Source organism: Rhinolophus sinicus, chromosome 9 (assembly GCF_057876585.1).
Source record: "Rhinolophus sinicus isolate RSI-liver-muscle chromosome 9, RSI-T2T, whole genome shotgun sequence".
NCBI classification, from domain to species: Eukaryota; Metazoa; Chordata; class Mammalia; order Chiroptera; family Rhinolophidae; genus Rhinolophus; species Rhinolophus sinicus.
The window spans coordinates 16,497,760-16,522,568 of record NC_142509.1 but is presented as its reverse complement, the minus strand read 5'-3'; the positions used below and the strand labels follow the sequence as shown (position 1 = coordinate 16,522,568).

General features: G+C 52.5%; 3 protein-coding genes across 14 annotated transcripts in view; 1 reads left to right on the top strand and 2 right to left on the bottom strand.

Moving 5' to 3' along the window:
• Positions 1-4,710, bottom strand: part of TXNRD2 (thioredoxin reductase 2) — a 48,471-nt gene extending 43,761 nt beyond the window's left edge. For 2 of the 3 annotated variants that reach the window (XM_019755885.3, XM_074321837.2), the window contains exons 1-2: positions 4,578-4,710; positions 1,723-1,788 (exon numbers count right to left, since the gene is read on the bottom strand). In XM_019755885.3, the coding sequence (XP_019611444.3) occupies positions 1,723-1,788; positions 4,578-4,689 (178 nt within the window). In that variant the 5' untranslated portion in view covers positions 4,690-4,710. Of the gene's footprint in view, positions 1-1,722; positions 1,789-3,283; positions 3,348-4,577 lie in introns of those variants that run through there. The other variant, XM_019755887.3, reaches the window with a different exon arrangement.
• Positions 4,659-23,930, top strand: COMT (catechol-O-methyltransferase). Of its 2 annotated transcripts, none has more exons than XM_074321840.2 (5): positions 4,659-4,792; positions 16,745-17,008; positions 17,901-18,094; positions 18,442-18,573; positions 22,202-23,930. In XM_074321840.2, the coding sequence occupies exons 2-5, from the start codon at positions 16,870-16,872 to the stop codon at positions 22,400-22,402; spliced, it is 666 nt and encodes a 221-aa protein (XP_074177941.1). In that variant the 5' UTR covers positions 4,659-4,792; positions 16,745-16,869; the 3' UTR covers positions 22,403-23,930. The 2 variants fall into 2 exon arrangements, with proteins under 2 accessions (XP_074177941.1, XP_019611447.3); XM_019755888.3 differs by having other exon boundaries at positions 16,714-17,008.
• Positions 23,845-24,809, bottom strand: part of ARVCF (ARVCF delta catenin family member) — a 58,468-nt gene continuing 57,503 nt past the window's right edge. For all 9 annotated transcript variants that reach the window (XM_088800874.1, XM_019755874.3, XM_088800872.1 and 6 more), the window contains one exon: positions 23,845-24,699. Coding sequence is in view for 3 of the 9 variants with exons in the window: in XM_088800872.1 (XP_088656998.1) it covers positions 24,673-24,699 (27 nt within the window). In the remaining 6 variants the exon portion in view is untranslated. The remainder of the gene's footprint in view (positions 24,700-24,809) is intronic.

Below are 24,809 nucleotides of genomic sequence, written 5' to 3'. Positions count from 1 at the left end.
GGGCTGAATTGTATGCCTCCTAAATTGAAGTCCTAACCCCCAGAATATACCTTATTTGAATATAGCATTTTTTACAGAGGTGATTAAGTTAAAGTGAGGTCATTAAGGTGGGCCCTAATCCAATCTGACTGGTGTCCTTATAAGGAGATTAAGACACAGACACTCACAGAGGGGTGACCATGCAAAGACAGAGTCTACAAGCCAAAGAGAGGCCTCAGAAGAAACTGACTCTGCTGGCACCTTGATTTCAGACTTCCAACCTCTAGAACTGTGAGAAAATACATTTCTGCTCGTTAAGCCCTCAGTCTATGGTATGTGTTACGGCAGCCCCAGGACACTAACACGGGGGTGATGGATACAGTCACTACTATCTTGATTACGGCACTGGCTTCACACGTTGTGTACATATATCAAACCTTATCAGGTTGTCCGCTTTAAATATGTACTGTTTATGTCAATTATGTCTCAATAAAGCTGTAAAAAGTGCAACAAATGCCACTGTTACAAAAGCCAAAGACAGATTTGAGATTTCGGGTTAATGACATACGTCTCTAGAGATAACAGTGGAGTGGACACAAAGTTCAGGACTTTCTCCTGCTGTAAAGGACAGACAACCGGCCCTCTGTGCAGTCTGTTTCCTAAGGTAGTTCTGTGGTCCAGTGGGGTGAGGACTGTTAAGTCCCTCTGTGGGCCCCCCAATCAGCTGGGGGACTTGCCAGTTTCCTGCCCCCAGCGCAGGCTTGGCCCTCCTTCCCCACCCCTCAGAGCAAGAGCAGTGGACAACAAATTCCCTTTACACTATCTGTGATTCTAAAAGCCAGTATCTGCCTTCAGAGAGCCACAGTTTCATGGCCAGGGTGCCTGTTCAACTCCCTCTTGTTTTGGGTCGTTTCTCTCCTGTCTCCTCCCCTCCACTCTCCCACATATGCCTCCTTGTCATTTAGACTGGGAAGCAGACCACTGGGCACTCCTACAGCAGAGCACAGGGTCCACAGTGAAACACTGGCAGTCTGCTCCCCACCTGGGTTAGTGGCACACTGCAACATGTCTCAGAATACCTCTGGGTCCAGCCCGTTTACTAGACACATCTTTCCCGAGCACCCCTGGGTGTCTGGGCCCATCTGGAGAACAAGACAGAACCAGCAGGACCGTGATCTCTGAGGGACAGTACAAGGGCTAAGAACAAGGCCAGATGGGGGCCAGATGTGTAGGAGGTGTGCAATTCTAAGTGGGGCCATCTCAGCAGGAAGACTGAAGGGACGTGAGTGAGGCCCACGGGGCAGGGGAAGAGCAGGCCAGGTAGGGCAGACTGCCAGGCAAGGGGCAAGGCCAGAAAGAGCTAGGGAAGCATTTGCAAAACCACAAAGAGGCAAGGGGCTAGAGCAGTGTGGGCGAGGACATGGGTGGTGGGAGACATATCTGATGGGTGGGGATAGCTCCTGTGAGGCCTAGGGCTGGTGCCAAGGAGGGCGGGCCCAGACTTGGGGCACCAACCTGGCTGTTGTGCACTGCACAGACAACTAGGGTGCAGTAGGGCACAGTGCACAGTGACAACAGACTGCTGAGGTGACCCTGGCAGGGTAATAAGTCCCTGGAGGCTGGCAGGCCAGCTGCGGAGAAAAAGCATACTGCTCATGGCCTCTAAGGGCACATCCCAGCTCTGGAGAACAACACTACCTACTCCTGAAAGTTGGAGGTGCCAGCAGGACACAAGACACGTACCTTCCTTGGCACAGGCCAGCCCGCCGGATCCCCCGCCAATCACCAGGAGATCATAGTCCTGCCGCCCTGTTGGGATAAGGGGTAAAGAGTGAGAAGGAAGAGCCAAGACAAGTCTGGGACACCGATCCCAGAAGGTGACACATGATATCCGAAGGGCAAGCAGCCCAATCTGGTTAAAACTGGCACAGGATCCATTGCGTCAGATGGGAGAACCCACTCTGTGATGGTTGGGGTGTGACACAGCACACATGGGGCAGAAGGCAGCAACTGGGCACACAGCATCTGCACAAGTCCTGAGAGGAGGCTGGCATGGTGTGAAATCACCTTTGCATCCCCCTCCGCCACCACCACCATCACCACCATTCAAGAAGGGAATTTAACTGACAGGACTGCTCTGAACTCTAACGTCACCCAACGTTCTGAGCCAGACACAGGATGCAAACGTTTTTCTTGCGTCCATCCACCTGTCTTTCTGTTGTGAAGGTCACCTCTGTTATAAGTGAGGGAGAAGAAAGAGCCACCCCCTATGTCAGAAAGGCTTCTTAGAGTGTCCAGTGCACACTGGGCTCCAGCGGCAATCCAGTTTGAGCAACAGCAAGAGCTGCGGGACCCTAAGCTCCTCCCTGAAATGTCTTTGGGGCTCACTGTGGTGTTGCCTCAGAGGCAGTGTGCACCCTCCACTCCTGAGCCTAGTACAGTTGTGCCCTTAGATGTAGCCAGCCTGTGAGAACTCTGACCCAGGGCCTGAGTTGGGGACATCAGCGCCAGGCACAGGCCTGCTCTCTATGGAGGAAGGAAGAAATACTAGAAAATTATGAGTACATGTGGAGGGAGGAGAGGGCACACATTGCTGCTAGGGCATCAGGAGCTGGCCGCTGCTCCCAGGCAAAGCCTATGGTGGCAGGTCTGCCATGCAAGGCAGTGTGCCCACCCCACACTAGCATCAGAGAGCCTGGGCCTGTCAGTGAGAAGGCTGCAGCCATCTTTGCAACCACTTCAACCTTCCTGGCTATCGGGGAAAACACCCAGAGTCTCATGTTTCTCAGGGACCCCAGCTCCATAGACGCCCCATAGGTTAGGGTCTGAGACCTTAAGTCTAGAGGAGGCCCTAGCTTACAGTTGAGGCAGCCCGGGGAGCAGCCACCTGGAGCTGCATCCAGGCACACGGCCCACGGCCTGCAGCCAGCCTACCTGGTGGGGATACTCGGCTGTGCCCACCCCACAGCCAGGCTCACCCAGGTTCCCTCCAGTAGGCGGCATTTGAGGGCACCTGAGATGCATGTACAGGTACACATGGGTCTAACGGAGCCACAACTCGGTTCAAGCAGCCAGCCCAAAGTGGACCCAATTCCAAATTCAACTCAAGAACTCTTAAGAGACCTTAAACTGCTGTCAGTTATTCTTATGGCTTTGAAATGAGCCCAGAGAATGGAGGACCCACTACTGGTTGGAGAAAAGCTACTGCTGGATGAGGAGCACAAGCCTGCTGGGTAGGGCCGAGTCTCTCTCTCCAGCTGCCCGTGGGGAGACGGTGGGGAGGCTTTGCCCAGAATGCCCCTACCTTCCATTGCAGGTGTCTGTTCTTCCTGCCGCCACAGCAGGATCCCCACCTTGGTCTCACTGCCCCTAAGTCCCGCACTGCGCCCCCAGCCAGCTATCAGGCAGAAGGCAGGGCCACATAAATTGTGTGCTTATCTATGGCAGTTTGCTCTTCCCACTCACTGTGCACACCCAGAGCCTCTGGGTCTGATAATCACTTGGAAGCAGCAGAGCCGTCTGTAAGTACAGGAAATCTGCCTTTAAACATGCGGGAGGCAACTAGCTTGATGTGGGGGAAGGACCCCAAAGGAACTCCAGGGTGGGGAGGGCAGGTGCTGCTCTGCTGGGTTATCTTGGGGTACCTGTACCCCTCACAGCCTTGCCCTCCCCACCTAAGCCAGGCACGGATGCAGGGCTAGCCTGGAAAGGTCTGTCTGGCCTTTGTGTTCTGCACCCACACCCAGCAGTACATAGGTTTGCCCATTTCCACATGTGGTCAGCCTTCATTCTCCAGTCCATTTTGGCCAACGACCCGGCTACTCTTCTTCCCACAGCTGCCATTTCTGTGAAGGAGCCCTCACCCCTTCCTTGCTCAGGCCCCTCAACACTCACTCCCTATGGGGAATCGTCCCGGAGCAGGGTCAGGAGGTCAGTCATTACACAGGCACTTCGGGTGGGAAGCACATCATCATGTGTGGGACTGGCCACACCGCCATGTAGATGTGGTGGCACTATGGCCAGCTCTGGGGGAGGCTGTCCTGCAGGGTTGGACTCCAAGCCTCCTGAGGGACCAGTCCCTGCTCTGGACCCTGGTGGCATCCCGGCACTGGTTGTTATGTGATTACTGTCCTGGTTTGGTCAGTATCCCTTAGTGGCTCCAGGTGGATGAGTCACGCACCCTCCCCTCCCCCAGGGCACTTGCAGAGAACCTGCAGGCAGTGGGTGCTTAGGGTCCATCTGTTCCCAAGCGTCCCCTCATTGACTCCCTACATGTGTATGTATTGAGCACTTACTGCCTTGTGGGGGAGGTGGCCAGGTTGGGCCGGCGGGGTGTGCACGGGATGGCCTCTAGTAACCTCAGGACGTGAACCATCAGGACTATAGTTAACACTGGGCTGCGGATGGCTGGGAGCAAGCAGCGGTCACTCTACCCAGCGGGACTTCCGCACGGTCCCCCAGCTTTCTCCATCGGGAAAGGGGATTGAGGGTTGCTGGAAGCTAGAGGATTCCAGTCCCAGCCGAGAGAGACTGCTGCACAGAGGGACACCGCCATGTGGACACCCCTTCCAGACACCCCCAGCCGGGCCCCGCCCTACCTGCTGCGTCCTGGGCCGCGCCCCGCACTCCGCAGGCTGCGACTCGCGTCCGCCACCGGAAGCGCCCTGCGGATCTTCGCAGCGCGGCCGCCCTCCCAGCCATCGCCGCCATCGCCGCCACCGCCGCCACCGCCGCGGGGCTTCGGCGGCCGGGCTGCCCGCCGCGCTGCCTGCCGCGCTGCCTGCACCGACCCCGGGGTTTCCGTCAGGGCAGGGTGAGTGCGCGCGCGGACTGCGGGGCTCGACCCGGGAAGGGATCCGACCCGGGAAGGGCTCTGACTTGGGCGAGGGGATTCCGACCTTGGGTAGGAGTCTCTGGACCTGGAGTGAGGGATTCGGATGGAGGGGTCAGGAATTCGGACCGGGATGAAGGGCTACGACCTTGTTTGAGGGTCTCGGGACAGGAGTTGAGGAGGGCTACCAGTCTGGATCGGAGGAGTGGGAACTTTGTGCTGGTGTGGCGAGATCCTTTTTAGGGATAGGGGTCCATACAGGGGTGGGGCAGCCCACTTACCATGGGATCCATACTCCTAGGATGGGGCCTGGCTCTGGGGGAGGGCTTTGACCTGGTGACCGGGTTGCAGAATCAGTACCTGACTCACCACGAGAGGGTCACATTTGGTCTTTGAGCTGGGATTAGACCTTTGAGACTGGGAGAATTGTGGGGGCCCAGACCCAGAGGGGCTCAGTGATATTCCCAACAGGTTCCCTCTTGGGGGTCTTGGGGGTACCCCCTAGGCCTGTCCCTTCAGGTGAATGGCTGCCCTACCAGGGAGGGGATGACCCGAACCCTAGACCCCTCAGGACTGGGTCTGGGTGGTGTGGCCCCATCCTGCCCTCCAGAATGTAGAGAGAGGGGAAGGCAGCCCAGGCCTGAACTGCTGACAGATCAGCTCTTTGGGTTTCCCCTTCTCCCCGCCCTACCAGGGACTTTTGTGTCCTTTGACTGAGACTGAACATCTGTTTCCCAACTCCTAGAGGGGCTCTGAGGGGGCACTGCAAGGCCGGTGAGGAGAGCAGTGTCACAGATAAGTACAGCCAGATACTAGCTAAAGCACTGGGGACAGAATTATTCAGTAACTACTGATAATAAGGGAAAGAGCTGAGCTCCGTTTTGCTTAATTTGCTCGGAGGCAATTAAATGTTTTAACGGGAAATGAGTGAGGGAGGAGGAGTGGTAGCGGGAGGTGCTTGAGAAAGTTAGAGAAGTGTAAAATTATAATGCAAAAAGCGAATAGGGTGTTGATCCATGCGATACCCACTTGGGTATGCTAACTGGCACTTACAGAAGTTAGTCCTCCCCCCCACCCCCAGGTTAGGTCCTCAGGTGTTGGCTGGAACAGTCACATCTTTTGCAAGATGAGGTGTGTCCTCAGGTGTTGGCTGGAACAGTCACATCTTTTGGCAGCCTTGAGTTTTCTCAGGCACGCACCTTAAGGGGCTGGGGTCATCCTAGGGATGCAGCCTTGAGCTGTTAGAAACTATGTTAATATTTGTTCAAGTCTTTATAGGCCAAGATTGAGTCCGAGTTGAGAAGAGGGCTCAGAGGAGCCCAGCTAGGGTTTAGTTAAGGAGAGAGTCTTTGTCAGGTCCCCCCTATTGATGGAAAGAAAAATTAAAGTCCATTTTCTGTTTGATCATCTTTTGTTCATTAAGGACCAGCTGAACCCATCTGTTGGGACTTGGTAGTAGAGGATAGTTGCTGCATGGTGCAAGCTATCAGGCATTTAATAAGGAACAATTTCTATGGAAACAGAAAGAAAAGCAAAGGTTAATGGAGCTGACTATAAAACCCAGTTTTTGAGTCCTGAAAGTGGACAGTTGAAAAGAGTTAGGTCTCTAGATGGTGGAGTGAGGATGGATTTCCCGGTTTGGAGTTTGAATGTTTGTGGTGATGGCATAGACGTCAGTGTCACAGTCAAGGTTATTACCTGGAGCAGAGCATGGAAGATGTGGGAGTTCCAGTGGACGTTCTGAGTGGCCCATGAGCAGCAGCTGCAGGCACAGAAGTTGCCCGTACATGATTTGTTGTGGTGATGAGTTCTTTGAAGTTTATATCCAGTTGTCTGACTTCAGCATGTGGGGCTTTATCAGATCTTGGAGGAAAAAGGGCAGCTGCAACACAACCTGAGTCCCAGTAAGGCTGGGCAGTCAGATTTTAATTCTCACTGATGCCAAGTCAGGAGGGAGGGCAGAAAGTAGAAATATCAGTTGGGAGAGGTGGAGTCAGATATTGAAGGAAACTACAAATCAGTTGGTAAGGGCTAACAAAATGTGTAAGATGGCAGGATCCAGTCCAATTCACAGGTAGATGATAAAACCTCAAAGACAGTGAACAGGACTGGAATCTGATAACCCACAAGGTTGTGTTGTTTTTCTCCATTGAAACATAAAATTTCTCTCTAACTCAATTCCTTTTTTGATAAAAAATGTTCAAAGTAATTATTCTTGTTTAAAATGATTCTGGTCTCATTAAATTTGGCTTCATTTATTCATATAAATGCAGCAAGAATGGGAATTGACCATATAGGCCTTTTTAAGTTGTCTTTGTGCAACTTTTTATAGGAATTTCAGATTGGACTTTTAAAAGCCTCTCAAGGCTAGGAAGCCAAGCCAAGAACTTACCATCAGATTTCACCTAGAGATCTGGGTGAATTCTCAAGGTCTCCAAAATACCCTGTGGTTCCTGGGCCTGCCAGACGGTGACCTTCCTTGCTCACTGGAAGGCTGGGAACCCTGTAACCAGGTACCAGGCCAGTTTCTCAAGAGGGCTTTGTAAGCACTGGCTTCATCAAGTCGACTGTAGTTTCTTAAAACTTCCTATCTGCTTTTATGCATCATTTTCAAACATGACATTCTTCGGTATTATAACCAATGTTTTTAATTATGTCTTATCGTAGGGAGGACAGACTCTTATTGAACCTATGCAAATAACTACTATATTGCCATGAAAATAAGAATACTCAATAATAGTTTTCGATTTGGGTAGGGATCAGGCAGGGAGAAAGGATAAATGCTTCAATTTTGTTTACAAAAGTGTAATCTGCTAGATTGTTGTTATGAGTCACAGATAGATTAAGAGAAAAGGGAAACTTTTTTTATATCCACAAAATAGAACATTAAAAATACAATACTTCAGAAAGTCATTGTTACACAGTAATGATGGAGATGTAGGTTATAGCATAAGGAATATAGTCAATAATATTGTAATAAGTATGTATGGTGCCAGATGGGTACTAGATTTTTGGGGGTGATGGGAAGGTGGGGTTTGGGGGGCAGGCTATAAAAGGTGAAGGGATTAAAAAGTACAAACTGATAGTTCCAAATCACGTGGATGTAGAGTAAAGCACAGGGAATATAGTCAATAATATGGTAATAACTATGTATAGTGCCAGCTGAGAAGTAGACTAGTCAGGGGGATCATTTCTTAAATTGTACAAATGCCTAACCACTATGCTGTACTCCTGAAATTAATGTAAAATAATATTGAATGTCAACTGTAATTAAAAAAATTAAAAAGTGGGGTGGGGGAGGTAAAGGGGAATAAGGCTCAAATTTCCAGGTATAAAACAAGTACGTCACGGGGATGTAATGTACAGCAGGGGGAATAGAGTCAATAATATTTTGATAGCGTTGTGCAGTGTCAGATGGTTGTTGGATTTAGGGTGATAAAAAGTAAATAAATAAATAAAAATAAAATAGAAATACAACAACACTTCAGACAAAAGCCATAAAAAATTATAATCATCCTTTATCAGTACTCGGTCCCATGTAGTTATTTTTTGTTCTGTTTGATCTCAGTTAGCAGTTTCATGAGCCCATGAATGTCTCCACTAGAGGTCTGGAGTTCCTTACTCACTGTTCTTGTGGACATAAGAGACATCCAAAGCTGTAGAGAATTTTTATGAGTTTATTTGAGCCAAACTGACCACAATTGCCAGGAAGCAAAATCTCAACGGATTGAGAAAATGTTCCAGAGAATGGTAGTTTTGCAGCTTATTTTATACATTAGAATAAAAGCAGTCGTGGGCCGGACCAGTCGCTCACGTGGTTGGAGCGCCTTGCTCCTAACCGAGGTCGCCAGTGCGATTCCCACATGGGCCAGTGAGCTGCGCCCTCTACAGCTAAGATTGTGAACAACAGCTCTTCCTGGAGCTGGGCTGCGGGTGAGCTGCTGTGGGCTACCGTGTGCTGCCAGGAGCAGCTGGCAGGCAGAGTGAGCGGGTGTGGGCTGCTGTGTGCTGCCGTGGGCTACCGTGTGCTGCCAGGAGTGGCTGGCAGCCATCGTGCAAGAAGGGGGTTCAGTAGATGAGAAGCTCCCATGGAAGGATCAGGATCGACTGGAGAGACAAAGAGGCATCCCCAGGAGCTAGGAAGGACTTTTAGCCCTGGAGGTACCTTCCAGAGGAAACCTGGCCTCTCACTGAGCTTTAGAGTGTATACTCAGAATCACAGAATCACAAGCTGTCCTCAACGTGCTTCAACAAATGTGTGTCCAGAGCACTGGATCAGGAGTCAGAATCACCATGAGATGCCCCGAGGAGTAGCAACTAGAGATAAGACAAGTTTCTATGGGTGCGACCCTCTAGCATAGGAGTGATACGAGGTCACCTTCAGCCCACATACAGGGGCAGGACTGGAAGCAGACAGGTGCTGGGGTTTTGTTCCCAGTGCCCAAGAGCTACCAGAATGTTCCCAGTTCCTGGGCAGAGCAGGCTCTTGGGCTCTGGCCTGCAGGGGCAGATGCCAACCATTCATCCCTAGACACTCACCCTGGCAGTGTTTCCTGACCCATCCATCCCATCCTTCTGTCCTCCCCACAAGGATCCTGGCTGGCCAGCCTGTCGGCTTTCATCCCCAGAATATTCCTTGTGCTCTGAGGCCTCCCTTTTCTTCTGTCATTCCCGCAGCCACACACACAAGTGCCATCCTGCCCCTCCCCCAGGCTTCCCAAGCCAGTGGGGTCAGAGACCGAGGCGGTGTCTGGCAACCAAGGCAGAACAGCATGCTGACATCTTTGCAAAGGGTCCAAAGGTATTTCTAGTGACCTTTTTTGGATTTTTACAATGAGCCTAGGAACTAGATCATAGTTAGTTCATCTTTTTATAGAATTTTTAAGAGTCTCAGTAACTCATCCACTGATGCTTACTTGCAATATATTTGTGAAAAACATTTCCATTTCCTTGAAGGAAAGATGAGCGTCATCTAGGATGTGTTAAATGTGAATAGTGAATACTGGCCAAAAGTGATAAACGATCTGGCTATGAAGCACAAAGTCCCCCCTCACCTTTCCCCAGCTCCAGAGATCCAGGAGCCTGCGGGCAAGAAGGGGCAGACTTGAGGGGTGAGTGGAGGCCCCAACATGCAGATGTTGGGGGGCTGGGCCTTGGTGAAGTTTAACTGTGCACCAGGCAGGATGTGGCAAAGCACCTTTGTCACAAAGGATCACAGAGCTAAATAAAAGTCCAGTCCAGAGGTTGATGGCTCTGGGTGTCAGTGGCCCATCTGCCTGCCCCCCACCATGGCCTGAGGGTGCCAGGGGTCTTGGCCCAGCTGCCAACTGTCTTGATTGCCTCCTTTGGGTCTCAGGGTGGATTCATGGTGATCAGAGGAGGTCATGGTTTTAGGGTTGCAGGGAGAGTACTTAAGAATGAGTTTATAGAAGAAAGGTTTTTTGGGGGTGTTATTGTGGTTTTGGGAAAGAGGGCCTGTCTTTGTGCTGTCTATGAGGAAATGGACGCTGGGAAGGAGGGACTGTCTTTGGCCCAGGTCTGTGTGCTGTCTATGAGGAAATGGACGCTGGACGCACACACCATGGGCCTGTTGTTAGAAGGAAGCAAGCGGGGTGGACAGATTCTGCTGTGATAGGAAGAAGGTCCCTTCCCCTGCCTCCAGGAAGGGAGGTGAGTGTGCACCTCAGGAAACAGGCATCCCTCTAGATGCCTGTGCGGGTCTTTGCAGTCAGGCTCAGCGGGCAGGCAGCAGGCCAGCAGAAAAGCTCTCCTGAGTGCCTGGGTCCCCCAGGGAGAGGGAAGCTGGGCTGTTCTGGATCCTGCTTCCTTATAGGGAATGGCATGTCCCCTTCCCTTTTTGGAACAGGGAAGGCCAGAAGCAGGGTGGCTTGTGTTGGTTGCTTTCCACTATGTTTTCTTTTTATTGTAGTAAAATATACATAATTTAAAATGTACCATTTTAACTATTTCTGAGTGTACAATTCAGTGGCATTGTTGTGTAACCATTGCCACTATTTCCAGAATTTTTTCATCATCCCAAACAAACTGTACCCATTCAGCAGTAATTCCCCTTTACCTCCAGCTCCTGGTAACTTCTATTCTACATTCTGTCTCTTTGGATTTGCCTGTTCTAGATATTTCATGTAAGTAGTATCATACAATATTTATCCTTTTGTGTCTGTCTTACTTCACTTAGCAGAATGTGTTCAAAGTTCAACCCTATAGTAGCTTAAGAATGTAGTAGCTATATCAGTGCTTCATTCATTTTAATAACTAAATATTCCATTGGATCGATAGACCACATTTTGTTATCCATCCATCTGGTGATGAACACTTGGGTCGTTTCCATGTTTTGGCTATTGTGAATAATTCTGCTATAAACATAGGTGTACAAGTTCAAGTTCCCACTTTCAATTATTTTGGGTATACATCTAGGAGTACAATTGCTGAATCATGTGGTAATTCTATGTTTAACTTTTTGAGGAACCATCAAACTGTTTTCCATAGCAACTGCACTATTTTACATTGCTGTAAAGGGTTCCAATTTATCCACATCTTCACCAAAACTTGTTATTTTCCTTTTCTTTTTTTTTCTTTAATATCCATCCGAATGGGTATGAAGTGGTATCTCATTGTGATTTTGATTTGCATTTGTATAATAACAAATGATGCTGAGCACTTTTTATGTGCTTATTGGTTATTTATATGTCTTCCTTGGAGAAATATCTATTCAAGTCCTTTGCCCATTTTCTAATTGGGGTGTTTGTCTTTTTGTTGTTGCATTACAAGAGTTCTTTATATATTCAGAATACTAAACTCTCACCAGATAAATAATTTGCCAACATTTTCTCCCATTTTGTGGGTTATCCTTTGGCTTTCTTGACATATACAAACTTTGATGCACAAAAGTTTTGTTTTTTTTTAATGAAGTTCAGTTTATTTTTCTTTTGTTGCCTGTGCTTTTGGTGTCATATATAAGAATCCATTGTCAAATTCAGGGTCATGAAGACTTACTCCTATATTTTCTTCTAAGAGTTTTATAGTTTTAGCTCTTAAAGTCTTTGGCCCATTTTGAGGGGTTTTTTTTCTTTTTGTTTTTTGGTGTTGTTTTTTTTTTGTATATGATGTGAGTTTAGAATACAATTTCATTCTTTTGCTGGTGGAAGCCTAGTTGTCCTCCAATCATTTGTTGAAGAGACTGTTCTTTCCTACTGAGTGGTCCCAGTGTTACTGAACTCAGGTTCGGTGTTGCTTGCCGCTGGAAGAGTCTAAAACACTAGAGTGACAAGGGTTGGTGAGGAGAAAAGCGTCCTTTATTATAGATGCCGGCAGCTAAGAAAGATGGCAGACTCCTGTCTAAAAACACCTCCTTCCCTAACCAAAATGATTAAGAGATTTTATAGGCAGGTAAATGGGAAAGAACAAAGGAAAGCAGGCCTCAGGGCTAACACTTGAGGAGTCCTCTCCTGTGGTCTTCTGATGCCTCTGGTCTGCCTCACTGTCCTGAGCCATCTGTGAACTGCTCGGGAGTTGTGATCCAACGTCAGATGGGGGTGGGTGGGGGGGCTGAGGATTAAAGAAGCTGCTCTTTTCAGGTTAGGATGTTTGTTAGTTAACAAGGTATGGGTGGCCTTGAAAAAGGGAACAAACCGAGTTCTTCAGTTAATCAGTGGGAGGAGAAACACAGAGAAAACAAATGAATATCAGGATGTTTCAAACTGCAAACTAGCTAAATCTAACTGCATTATCGATTCCTTGAATTTCACCCTTACATCAGCACCCTTGTGACAAAAATCATTTGATCATAGACATGAAGGTGTATTTCTGGCCTTGCAATTCTGTTCTGTTGGTCTTTGTGTCTACCTTATGCTGTCTGCATCACTATAGCTTCATAGTTTTGAAGTCAGGAAGGGTGAGGTCCTCTAACTTTGTTCTTTTTCAAAATAGTTTTGGCCATTTTAGGTCCAATGAGATTCCACATGACTTTTAGGATGGATTTTTCTATTTCTGTAAAAAATGCCCTTGGAATTTTGATAGGGATTGCATTGAAGCTGTAGATCACTCTGGATATTAGACAGCTTAACAATATCAAGTCTTCCAGTCCATGAACATGGGATGTCTTTCCATTTGTGTCTTCCTCAATTTCTTTCATGCTCTCATGACACTGTCACATGTGCCATCTGTGCAGGCTTCATAAAGGCCCCGCCTCCTCAGCCAAACCTAGAATTCCTTACACAGCGTCCTCTGGTTCTGCCCTTTGCCCTGAGGCCGAGAGCCGTGGGGAACGGAGACATAGGGCACTGCACCAAAGCTTTGCCTCCTCCCCTCACTGTGGTCAAGAAACCACATTTGAAAAGTGTGCTTGGCAATTCACTTAAACACTTTTGTTATGGCATGTTTCGAACATATACAAAAGCAGAGAGGATCCAAGGCTGTTCCATGGCTTCCATGCTCTCACCTCCTGGCCTGTGGCCGAGTTTTCTTTGTCCTCCTGTCACCCGCCCCCATTGTCATTTTGAAGCCAAGCCCCAGCATCGCCCTTTCTCTTTGCATATCTGTAAGGTAACCAGGACTCTTCACCTCCACCCAGGGCTCAGAGCCAAAGCAGGGCAGTGGGATCGTAGGGACCCGAGGCTGTTTCTGGGGGATACTGGGTGACATCACTCTTAGCTCTTTCCAAGGGCTGAGCAGCAGGTACTCAGGTCCCAGGACCCAAAACAAGAGGAGCTCCCCATGTTTAATTTCCCCACAAAGGACTCGTAGGGCAAATCCCAGGTGAGAACATCTGCAAGCTCTGAATGGCTTCCTCTGCCGTGTCTATGGGATTTTAACAGCATGACTCAGTTTTTAGGCACTGCTGCCCTCCACTCACTTGCTCATGCTTTTATTCTACAAAGCTCTGAGCAGACCTAGACATGTTCTCCCCCCATGGCCAGGTGGGTTTGGCCTCTCCCAACACAGCTGAGCAATGCAGAGCAAGGGGGCTTTGGGAACAGGGAGGCCCTGTAGTCAGGGCTGTCCAGCAGGGTTGTTTTAGAAGGGAGGGGACCCCTGGAGGCCGTGTGGCCAGTGACCAGCACTCAGTTCGTGGCCAGAGGCAACCAGTCCCTCATACTCAAGGAGAATCCCAGAACTCTCCTCTGGGGTTGCTGGGATCAGATAAGGGGGGCATGAAGCCTGTTCCTGCAGGCACTGCATGGGGTATGACCTTGAGTGTCTCCCTGAGCCCCATGCCCCTGGCCCAGGAAGGCCCTGGAAGGGTGAGTGGGACGTGGACATGGTGGGCAATGGGGAAGCATCACAGTCCCTGTGCCAAGGGGCCGCTTCTGCCCTATTTGGAGCTCTCCTGACTGTTAGGCATGCCACCCCCTCCTGACAGGAAAGGCGGGAGCTGCTGGCTGCCTTTCACCTGGGCCCAGTCCCAGCTGCTCTACGGGTGGGGCCCCTCCCTGCGCCCTTCTGTCAGCCCTGAGGGACACGGTGCCTGCAAAGTTATGAACAAACAGACCTGGAGATAGAGCTTTAAAAGCCAGATTCTTACATAATTCGAGTACTGTGGGGATTGAAATCTATAGTTCATGACCCCAGGGTCCACCAAGTAATTCACTATTTAAATGGAATATTCCTTCTTAATTTAGGTGTTTAGTCCTAACATTTACTAAAAAATTTTAATAACATAGAATAAAACAAAATGGCCCCTTATCTCACCACCCAAACACACTACTAGTAATAATAGTAACGATAAATAAAGCAACACAGCTGTGTAAGGAAATACTAAGCAAGCAGACAGGAGCACAGTGGAAAGTTCTGGACACTTCAGATAGAACAGCTTCTCCCCCCGTTTCCTGCCATCTGTTCACTAGTTGAGAGACGCTCTGCCCTTATGTACCATGCCCTCTCCCCGTGTGCCCTGCCCCGTGTGCTCCCCTTACCTGCATTGCTGTCCTGCCCTCTGAGGGCCTTTCCCAGCGGGTCCCCAGCAGCTCTGGCAGAAACATGGCCCAACTCACAGTCCATCAGGCTGGTGGGGCCCAGGGTCCGCCCCACACGGGCATTCACACTGGCACCAAGTCCTGCACTTGGCTTCCCATGCCTGCTCGTTTTCTGGCTTTCTGTAAGCGGTGTATTTGCCGCCTTGGCCCACTTTCCTCTTGCCTTTTCTTTTTTTCATTGATTCATATATGCTGTTTGTAACTCGCCCTTGGTCTTATATGTCAATTGTAAGTTGATTATTGCTTTCCTGAGAAAAAGGGCTTGAGCAAAGTGCTTCATTAATTTCTCCTGCTTTTCATAAGGCACAGTTGCATGTGCCCTCATAACCCGGGCAGTGCCGACAAGACTGTCCCCACTGTCCCGGGCTGTTGCCGCCTCTCTGAGGCCTTTTGTGCTTGCTCCTCCGAGGAGGGAAAGGTGAAGGGCAAGGCTGGCCTCAGGGGCAGCCTGGATATCTGGATGCTGGTCATTTTCAGGTTACATTTTCTACTGATAATTATCTCAAGGCAAAAGAACTCTGCACCAGTTCTGTCTGCCTTGCTGCTGAGCTCAGAGGAGTGCGAGTGTGGAGGGCAGGCACTGGCTGGGAAAGCTGCCCTGAAGCTCAGGGTGGTGCTGGGAGCAGGGGTGTGAGCCGAGGATTAGGCCCACTGGGTGTGCCGACTTGGCCCTGATCAGCATGTATCCACTGGGCCTTGTGTAAATAGGCCACTTGGCCTGAGAGAATCTAGAGATCTGGGTGTCGACACTCCCCGGCCGGGAGGAGAGGGGTCTCGGCTTTCCTGTTCATTCTCTGCTCTATCCACCAAGCCCACTCTTCCTCATAGGCCAGGGTGTTGGGGTTCGGAGCCCTGAGCTATCCTGAAGGTGTCCCCCCTCCGAGACCCTCGGCCTACCTGCTCTTCTGGGTGTGATTTTCCACATGGGAGCTTCGTGGAGAGCAGGGTTCTTTCTATGTGGCCACTAGAGTTCTAAGATCCTTTCTTGTGAATGCCCCATGAGTGACCGTGGCCCTGGTAGAAGTTTCCACATTCCTCTTGCTTTCATCCTTTAACATGTTAAGGTCTCTGGTCCAAAATCTGAGCATGTGCCCTGAACATTTTGAACCGTGCTCTATGCGGACTCAGCCTTGCCCTGTCTCTGGGGGCCCCAGGCCCAGCTCCACGTGACTGGGTCCCATGCTCCCTGCCTGAAGGGTGGCGTGCCGGGGGTGCTCGTGCCGCACCTGTAGTGGCTGATACATAGCTGGCACGTCTCTCACACTGTGGTGCAGGCAGCAGGGCGGGCCTTCCTTGTCAAGGGACAGATTCGCCATGTGTGGCTGTGCCCAAGGAGAGTGCTTGAGTGTGCCTGGCCTGGGGACTGCCTGTGTCCTTATTTGGAAATTCACTTAACGGACCACATGAGAATCTCAGACTATCCCAAGTGGGAGCCTACAGGGGCCGCACATGGGGCAAAGCCTCCCCTGCGCTGTGTGTGCTTGCTTCAGGCCAGCTGTGCCTCCCTTGGCCAGGGCAGCAGCTGATCCCAGGCGTCTGGGAAGGTGCCCAGAGAAGGGGGCTATGACCAGCAGGCCACCAGGCAGTCAGATACACACCTGCTCTGTGTGACTGAGGGTGCAGCCCTAGCTGGAAGCTGTTTGCAGGTGTGCTGGGCCTCTGCTCCCCTGGCACTAAGGCACTGGTTTGACCTCTTTGTCCTTGGGCCCCTATCAGCATAAGGGGGACAATGGTAGTACCCCCAAAGTGAGGAGAGGATGGGTGAGCCAGGAGAGCAGGTCTGCACTAACCCAAGGGGCCCTGAGCTCCCCAGCTGGCTGAGGGCTGCCTGGCCCACAAAGCACTGAAGCCAGCTGCCCTCCCGCGGCTCCCTGCCCTCCCCGTTCTCCCCTCCTCCTCACCCTATTGCAGATGCTAGAGGGGTCATCCCTGCTGTTGGCAGCCTTCTCATCAGGCCTGGTGCTGCTGGCCCTACTGCTCTTCCTGCAACACCGTGGCTGGATTCACCGCGGCTGGATTTTTGTTGGCTGGAATGAGTTGATCCTGGTGCCCATCTACAACCTGCTCATGGGGGACAACAAGGAGCAGCGCATCCTGCGTCACGTGCGGCAGCACGCAGCGGCGGGGGACCCACAGAGCGTGCTGGAGACCATCGACGCCTACTGCTCGCAGAAGGAGTGGGCCATGAATGTGGGCGACAAGAAAGGTGGGTGGCCTGGCCGGCAGGTGGTGAACGCAGGAACGGGGATCCCAGCCAGGCAGCACAGTCCCTGCAGAAGGGGCTTGTTCTCACCCAGATTTTTGGTGTTGGGGTAGGGGTTCGTCTGGAGCCCTGGGGGCCCAAGCCACCAGCCCAACTTCTCACTCCCAACCAGTGGCAAAGGCTGTGCAGAGACCCTGACACCCACTTCACTGTCCCTGTAGGGAGGGAGGGACATTTGATAAACCACCCAGGAGGCCACTGTTGAGGGTCCCCCGCTTGCCACAGACCAACTCAGCAACATTATTCAGAGGAGACAGCAGGGGCTCCATATCGGCCCTGTACTCACCATCCTGCAGAGTCGGGGGCCAGTGGGGAATAGGTTCCTGGGTGTTACTGCTGCGTATGAGGGTGCACAGAGCTCCTTGGACTCTGCCCGGCCCAGTACTAGGCCCTTCCCCCAGCCACCTCCTAACCTTTGGAGTCCAGCATGGGGCACAGGCATGTGCTGGTCTGCACCCCTTGGAGTTGGGTGTGGGGGAGACAGTCGTGACATCCACTGTCCAGCCCCTTTAGAGTCCTGCAAAGTGTCCAGCTCGAGGGTGCTAGGCAGACCCCGAGTGTAGCCCATTGGCAAGGAGGGGTGAGGCGTCTGCAGAAGGCAGCTCTGGGTTAGGACAAGTTGGAGTCAGTCAGGAACCATGGAAAAGAGAGAGAGAGACCAGCGTGTGCAAAGACACAGGGGCCTGAGGGACTATGGGAGCTCAGGGGGTATGAGCAGTGGGACCGGGACCTCGGGGTAGGGCTGGGAACCGGCATTAGGAGGGGTTGTTGCTCAATCAGGAGGAACAGGTCTCTTCCCTCTGCCTGCGCTCACCTCCTCCTCCACCCACCCCAGGCAAGATTGTGGACATAGTGGTTCGGGAGGAGTGCCCCTCTGTGCTGCTGGAGCTGGGGGCGTACTGCGGCTACTCGGCCGTGCGGATGGCCCGCCTGCTGCCACCCGGTGCCCGCCTGCTCACTATCGAGGTCAACCCTGACTATGCCGCCATCACCCAGCAGATGCTGGACTTTGCAGGCCTGCAGGACAAGGTACAGCACCTTCCCCGGTGACAGATGTGGACACAGGCCCCAGGGGTCCAGTGCAGGTGGGTGAGCAGGGGAGAGCCTGGGGCATGCCCCGCATGGTTCAAGGCTGTATTTTTCCTGTTGCAGCCAGGCCCATAGCACCTCCTGGACCAGGTTTTACAGAACCCCAGCAGCTCGTGAGGGCGGTCTCACTGCCCCATTCCACAGCGCAGGAAATTCCCGAGGCTGCCCCCAAAGGGAGGCAGAGTGGGGATTTGTCTCCCCAGAACCCCAAAGAAACTGTCGGGTGTCCGGGCAGGATGGTTTCTTTGACCCCCATGGGCACAGGCACTGATGGAGCACTGTTCCAGGTAACCGTTATCATTGGGGCGTCCCAGGACATCATCCCCCAGCTGAAGAAGAAATATGATGTAGATACGCTGGACATGGTCTTCCTTGACCACTGGAAGGAACGGTACCTGCCAGACACACTCCTCCTGGAGGTGAGCTTCGCCGACTGCCTGCCTGGGATGGGCTGGCCGCAGGTGCAAGGGCTGCCCCGTTGGCAGGCCTCAGCCTCTCTGAAGAGCTAGGTGTCCTGGCCAAACCCTGCCAAGGGCGGCCCTGGGAACCACAGGTAGCTCGTGCTGGCCTGCCTGAAGTCAGCAAGCACAGAGGACTGGAGGATGCAGGGCAGGATGCAGACCAGAGGAAGGGAGTTCTGGGCAGCCTGTTCCTGGGGTAGCAGGGTGGGGTGAGCCCATGGCCAGATGGTCTGATCTTAGAGGCAAGGGGCAAAGAAGGCAGAAGGGAAGCAGCCTGGCAGCCGTTCCAGCTCTCACACCTGGACGGCTGGTGCTGGGAAATTGCCATCTACTGTTTCTTCCTCCTGAGGCTACTTGTCGTGCAACCCCCTGCACCCCCACCCCCAGGCTGTCCCAGCCCTCAGTGCCAGCTGCTTAGCCAGCACCAAGTGGTGACCAGTGGGGCTGCCTGGTCCCCAGGAGGGTGGAGCTGAGCGCTTAGTGAGCTTACATGTGGAGCTTAATATTGACACCCACTGCCTTTCCCTCCCGGTGGGTAGTCAGGCGGACACTAGCAGCTCCTTGGCCTCAGGTTGGGCTTCAGATGCTCGGTCCACTCCAGCCTCCCTGCCAGAGGACCAGCCTGGGGCTGTCCCACGTTGTTCATCCTGTGCTCACCCACCTCAGCTCCTCCACAGGTCAGACACTCTGCCCGGTGCAGAGGGACCATGAGCATGGGGAGCATGGCCACCAAAGCCATGGCTGGAAGCCAGGCAGCACCTCAAACCCAGTGGTTCCTGTGCAAGTGGAGGCCCAGGCATCTGGACACAGCAGGAAGGAACCAGCACTGGCCTGGTGGGTGTGAAGGCACAGCATATTCCAGGAGCGGGCAGACTGGGGGCAGTGGACAGGGCTATGTCTGGAGGGCCTCGAATGCCACATGGGTGGGGTCACGAGGGCTCTCAGCAGGTGAAGGTGAGGTTAGACCTGTCTTCAGGGAAGATCCCCGTTAGGTGCATGGAGAGTGCCGAGAGATGGTTGTGGGGAGGGTGGCGCAGATGCCTGGAACCTTAGGGAGGCACCAGGCACTGGGAGTGGAGAGGGAGGGGATCAAGGGACTAGAAGCTGGACCGGTCACCTGTGTTGGCCTATACAGGCGGTCAGTAGAGGAATGACAAGGAGACCCGTGGGCCAGGAGTGGGGCAGCTGTGGGGAGTACGCCCAGGCCGGAGAGGCCCACCAGGCAGAGGGGCATGAACCTGGAAATCAGGTATTGAGGGCAGAGACCAGGCGGCCAGTGCAGCTGGGCCTGTGTCATGGAGTGGGAGGATTTCAGTAGCTTTGGTGTGTATGATAATTGCAGGGGCCTGCCTTTACAGAAAAGCAGAAAAGATTGCCGTGTAATAACTAGGAAACAGTTTTCTCTGTGCTCCTTGTTCAAAACTGGTAATTACCTCAAAAGAAGAGACGTCCTGAATGGGAATGGCTGTACTTTTTAAGCCCGCATTCTGCGGCCCTGCAGCCATGGCTCTGCAGGCCCCCGGCTTGTGCTGGGTCAGGGCCAGCCTGGCTCTGCGGCACCACAGCTGCACCTCGCCAGTCGGGAAAGGGGCTGGCAGAGGCAGGGGGAAATTCAGTCGGACGGCCCCTTGAAGAGGTCTCGGTCCCTTGTCACACAGGTGTTTCCACAGGGCTGCTTGAGTGTCCTCTCAACATGGCAGCTGGCTTCCCACAGAGCCAGTGAGTAAGAGACAGAGACAGAAGGAGCAACAGGGGGGACAGGTGCTGTGTATGACTGAGTCTCTGAAGCCACACACTGTTACATCAGCCTTCTCTTTGTTAGAAGCGAGTCACTAAGCCCAGCCAACAACCTGAAAGTCAAACAACGGTGGACGTAGCTTCAAACCACCTCAGACTTGGCTGCCTGGGCCTCTGAATACCGTTTCCTCCCCGTGGCTGTTAGCACAACAGGCTTGCTCAGAGGCGATGAGCTTCTGGCCAGAAGTCTCCAGGGGGGTCTGTGTCCTCTGTCAGGAGGCACATGGTGTCTGGGGAAAGGCAGCGCAGGTGCCACCTTCTTCCCCCTTACCACCAGCTTCCTAAGGATGGCTGGGCCCTCGCAACTCTCCAAAGGAGACCAAAGCTTTCCTCCTTTCATGCTTAACTCGATGGTTTTTAGTGTCTGGTGTCTTTCATTCCACTGATAGTCCCATCTGTTGTCAGCGTGCCCCTACTCCTTCAGCCAGCCCTGCAACCCCGGAGCCCCTGTTCCCGATTCACTTTGTACACGTCCTTCCTGCCCCACACCTGAGCGGCCCTTCTGGGGCCAGGCCAGCGACACCTCCCGGGCTGCTCTCTGTTCTGGGTCTTTTTAGACAATATTGCTAGCAAGTTCTTTTCCTTTTCTGGTTTTAAGAGAAAAGGCTCCATGATTCATAGTGGTACTTTCTGTTCAAATTCTGGCTCAGAGGTCATCCCAGCCTCGCTGACCTCAAAGCTGTTTTCCACAGCTCTTGCTGAAACGCCCTCAGCTCCCCCCACAGCCCACAGGCTAGAGGTGACCACAGCCACCACCTAACGGGCTGAGACCCCTGTAAGACTGTCCTCGGGCACATGCCTGGAGGTGTGGTTATGGCCCCACAATTCTTAGTTACTTGGAGATGCCTCACGCCTGTGGTCCTGCCGGCAATTTCAGACACACCTGGGTCACTGGTTGGACTTTGTTTTCCATGTTTGAGATTGCTTATTTTTTATTAACTGTTAAGATTATGTTAAAAAAAAAAAAGTTCTACGCCTCCAAAATTAAATCTAGGAGACAAGGCAACATTTCCTCTTAAGGTTACTCATTCTAGTGTTGCATGTAATCTAAGCAGCTCCACCTTCAGTTTAGAGAGACTGTGAACACTGGAGGACCTTGGCTGTGTCCCGCCAGCTGCTCCTCCTTTCTTCTGCAGAACCCAGGCCCGGGAATGCCAGCTGGCTGCCAGGACTCAGGTGCTGATGGAGATTGGCGTGTAAAATGCCAGGGCTTGGGGGTATCCAAAGTGAACCCGAAGGTTAGGCTTGTGGGTGAGGTCTGCCCCCAGCCCTGTAGGATCATCCTGGTCAAACCAGATCCCATCTCCAGTGACCACCCCCAGTAGCCCACATACTGCGCACCAGGCATTTCTCTCACCTGGAGAAGTAATGTTTTCTTGGCACCGAGTGATCAGGGAACCACTGGCTTTAGCACTGTAGCCCAAATCCTGGCCCCGTCATCTCCACTCAATCATCCAGCTAGCATCTAGTGAGTACCTTTGTACCACACACTGTTCTAGAGGCCTAGGATGCAAGAGTGAACAGAGCAGGAAAAGATCCTTCCTCACAGAGCTGACGTTGTAGAGGTAAGCCTCTCAGCACAGCCCTTTCCTGTAGCAGTCGCTGCTGGGGAGGTGATGAAGGGCTGTGGGGAAAACTCTGTGACCCCAGGAGCTGGAGTGGGGCTAACCCTGGGGCGAGGCCGGCGTATGGAGCCTCTGCCTCGCCAGGCACACCTGTCCTGCTGGTTTGGAGCAGGCTCGCTGGGCACCGCTGACCCTTACCCTTTCCAACCGTCTGTCCCCTGCAGGAGTGTGGCCTGTTACGGAAGGGGACGGTGTTGCTGGCCGACAACGTCATCTTCCCAGGAGCACCTGATTTCCTGGCACACGTGCGCGGGAGCAGCCGCTTTGAGTGCACACACTTCTCCTCCTATCTGGAGTACTCAGAGGTGGTGGATGGCCTGGAGAAGGCCGTCTACCTAGGCGCAGGCAGCCCGGCACAGCCTTGACCTGCTCTGGGTCTCTCACCAAACCTGGTTATGAAGGGCATGAGGGATATGCTTCTTCTGCCAGCCCCACTTCTGCAATTCAGGGGTCTGTCTTCAATGCAGCACACTTGAGACCTGCAAGGCCAAGGCCCACCTACACTGGCCCCTCTACACGTGGCTCCAAGCTATCACACACTAATCCACCTCAAGGGCAACTGGCTCACGGTGCAGAATCACTGCAATAAATCCAGAAAGTATTAGGTTGGTGCAAAAGTAACTGCGGTTTAAAAGGTTAAAAATAACTGCAAAAACCGCAGTTACTTTTGCACCAACCTGTTATCTAAAAAAAAGGCAATCAGGGCAGGTGGTGGAAGTTGGGAATATCTGGAAACTGCTGAGCTGTGCGCACAGTCTGTCCTTGAGGTTTGCTGTCACCAGGTGGCAGCAGTGCCTCAGTGATGGCCCTGACCACCACCAACACACACTTTTAAACCCTCTGGGTTCTTTCATCTCCTTTTTAAGAATAAATGTAACTTCACTAAAATCAGCTGACTGTTAATAATCTTATAAACCAATATCATAATTAAAAGACACTAAAATAGTAATTAAAGATTTAAATATTTAGATAGAAGACATCGACTGAGTACTTCTCAACCACTGCGCTGCTCCTTTCCCTTGGTGCCTTCCACTTAGGCACCAAACACACATTGCTCCCCTGGAATGGAGGCTAATGCTGACCACGAGTCCATGTGGCTCGTAGTCCGAGCACTGCTCCTGCTGTGGCCAGGCTGAGGACCCAAGCTGCAGCCCCACAGGGGTACCTGCGGACTGGGCTGCGCCCCCACCTGGAGGCTGTCTCACCTAGGAAACCAGAACAGGGCAGTTGGCCACACTTCACACCCATCTCTGACCAAGCAGGTGTGGGGTAAGGGGAACTCGGCCCTGCAGCAACACCAGGTGCCCAGCCCATGTGGCACTGAGTGGAAGCATCTTCCCCAGTCCTACCCAGCCTTGTTTATGAAAGAGTGGGCTCAGACCAGGTGCCACTTCAGGCTGTGCAGCTGGCAAGTGATGGTGTGGAATTTATGTCTATTAAATCCATAGCTGCCCCCAGCCCTGACCCTGTCCCTCCAGCCCCAAGTGCCTGGATCTCTGGCCACTTCACAGGATCCCCAGGGATCACCCTGTCCTGGATGAGCCCACCGTGCCCAGAGAAGCCTCTGACCAGGACACTACCCTGGGGCTCCGAGCCCAGTTAACTACCCAGGAGCAAGCCTATTCCTTTTTGCGTGTAGACAGAGGGTCGCAGCGAGCCTGGGAGGATGTGTGTGGGGAAACAACCATGGGGCCTGGGAGTTGAGCCCCCGCTGGACACAGCAGACAGACAGCTGAGGCCACCTCCCCCCACTCCCGACCTGACAAATGGAGGAGCAAGCAGCTTGTGAGAGATCTGAGCCATGAAGTTCCTTTGTTGCTTTTTTAATTTTTAAATTTTCTTACAAAAATTTATGTGTTTACCAATACAATCTTATTTTGGTTTTGTTTTTAATGCTTTTTGTCAGTGTTTTCTGTTTTTAAGTCACAAACAGCAGGCACTGAACAGCAGGTCCCTGTTGCTGCCGAGGGTCAGTCCCAGAGGTGTCAGTCCCCAAGGCGCTACTCAGGGCTCCAGCAGACAGGATATGGGAGCTGTGCCAGGACCAGTGTCACTTGGAAGGCTCCCACTGCACTGGGTTCTACGCATCCAAGGGCAGGGTGGGGGCAAGCACAGCCTGACCCCCGTCTCGCTGCCTCCAACCCTCTCTGAACGGGCCAGCCTTCCCACCCCCCCAGCAGTCCCACACCCATGGTTGGCCTGCCATGCAGGGTGGGACTCGGGAGCCCAGGGGATCCCCTCCATCTTTCAGAGTCAAACTCTTTCTGAGCACCCTTCCCTGCCCGGCTGCCTGCCCCCAGGGCTGGCCTATCCCACTCCTCTAGGGCACCGCACACACAGGGCCACACTCTTACTTCTCCAGCCCCCTCTCCTGGCACCTTCCTGGGCCCCGCCCCAGAGGCCCAGAGGCCTTCTCTTTCACTCGCACACAGCACCATGTCAGTAAACAGCTAACTCTGCCTAGGGAGTTAGGAGGGAGGGATCCAGGGGGCAGAAAGGGAGGCGTGTCCAGAAAGTCCGGCCTTGGCTCCAGCGCAGAGGCACTGCCAACCCTTGCCACCAGGGGGCTCCAAGCTCCATGGCAGGGTCTGTGCAGGCTGCCCCTGGAAGTTCCCTTCTTCCCGTGATCAGATCCCTAAGAATGAAAGGCTAGGCCCGGGCCCTGAGGAGGGAGAGGGGAAGGCTGAGCAGGGTGGCCTAGCGGGGCTGCCTCCACAGACTAGGTACATGAAGGTGTACAAAGACAGCTGCTGTGGATGGTGTGGGCCAACA

What these genes read in the sequence shown, in the direction of transcription:
- COMT (XM_019755888.3), top strand. Translation starts at nt 16,714, where the DNA reads ATGCTAGAGGGGTCATCCCTGCTGTTGGCAGCCTTCTCATCAGGCCTG. An exon ending in GAATGTGGGCGACAAGAAAG is followed by an intron (nt 17,009 to 17,900) that starts GTGGGTGGCCTG and finishes CACCCACCCCAG; the next exon opens with GCAAGATTGTGGACATAGTG. An exon ending in CAGACACACTCCTCCTGGAG is followed by an intron (nt 18,574 to 22,201) that starts GTGAGCTTCGCC and finishes TGTCCCCTGCAG; the next exon opens with GAGTGTGGCCTGTTACGGAA.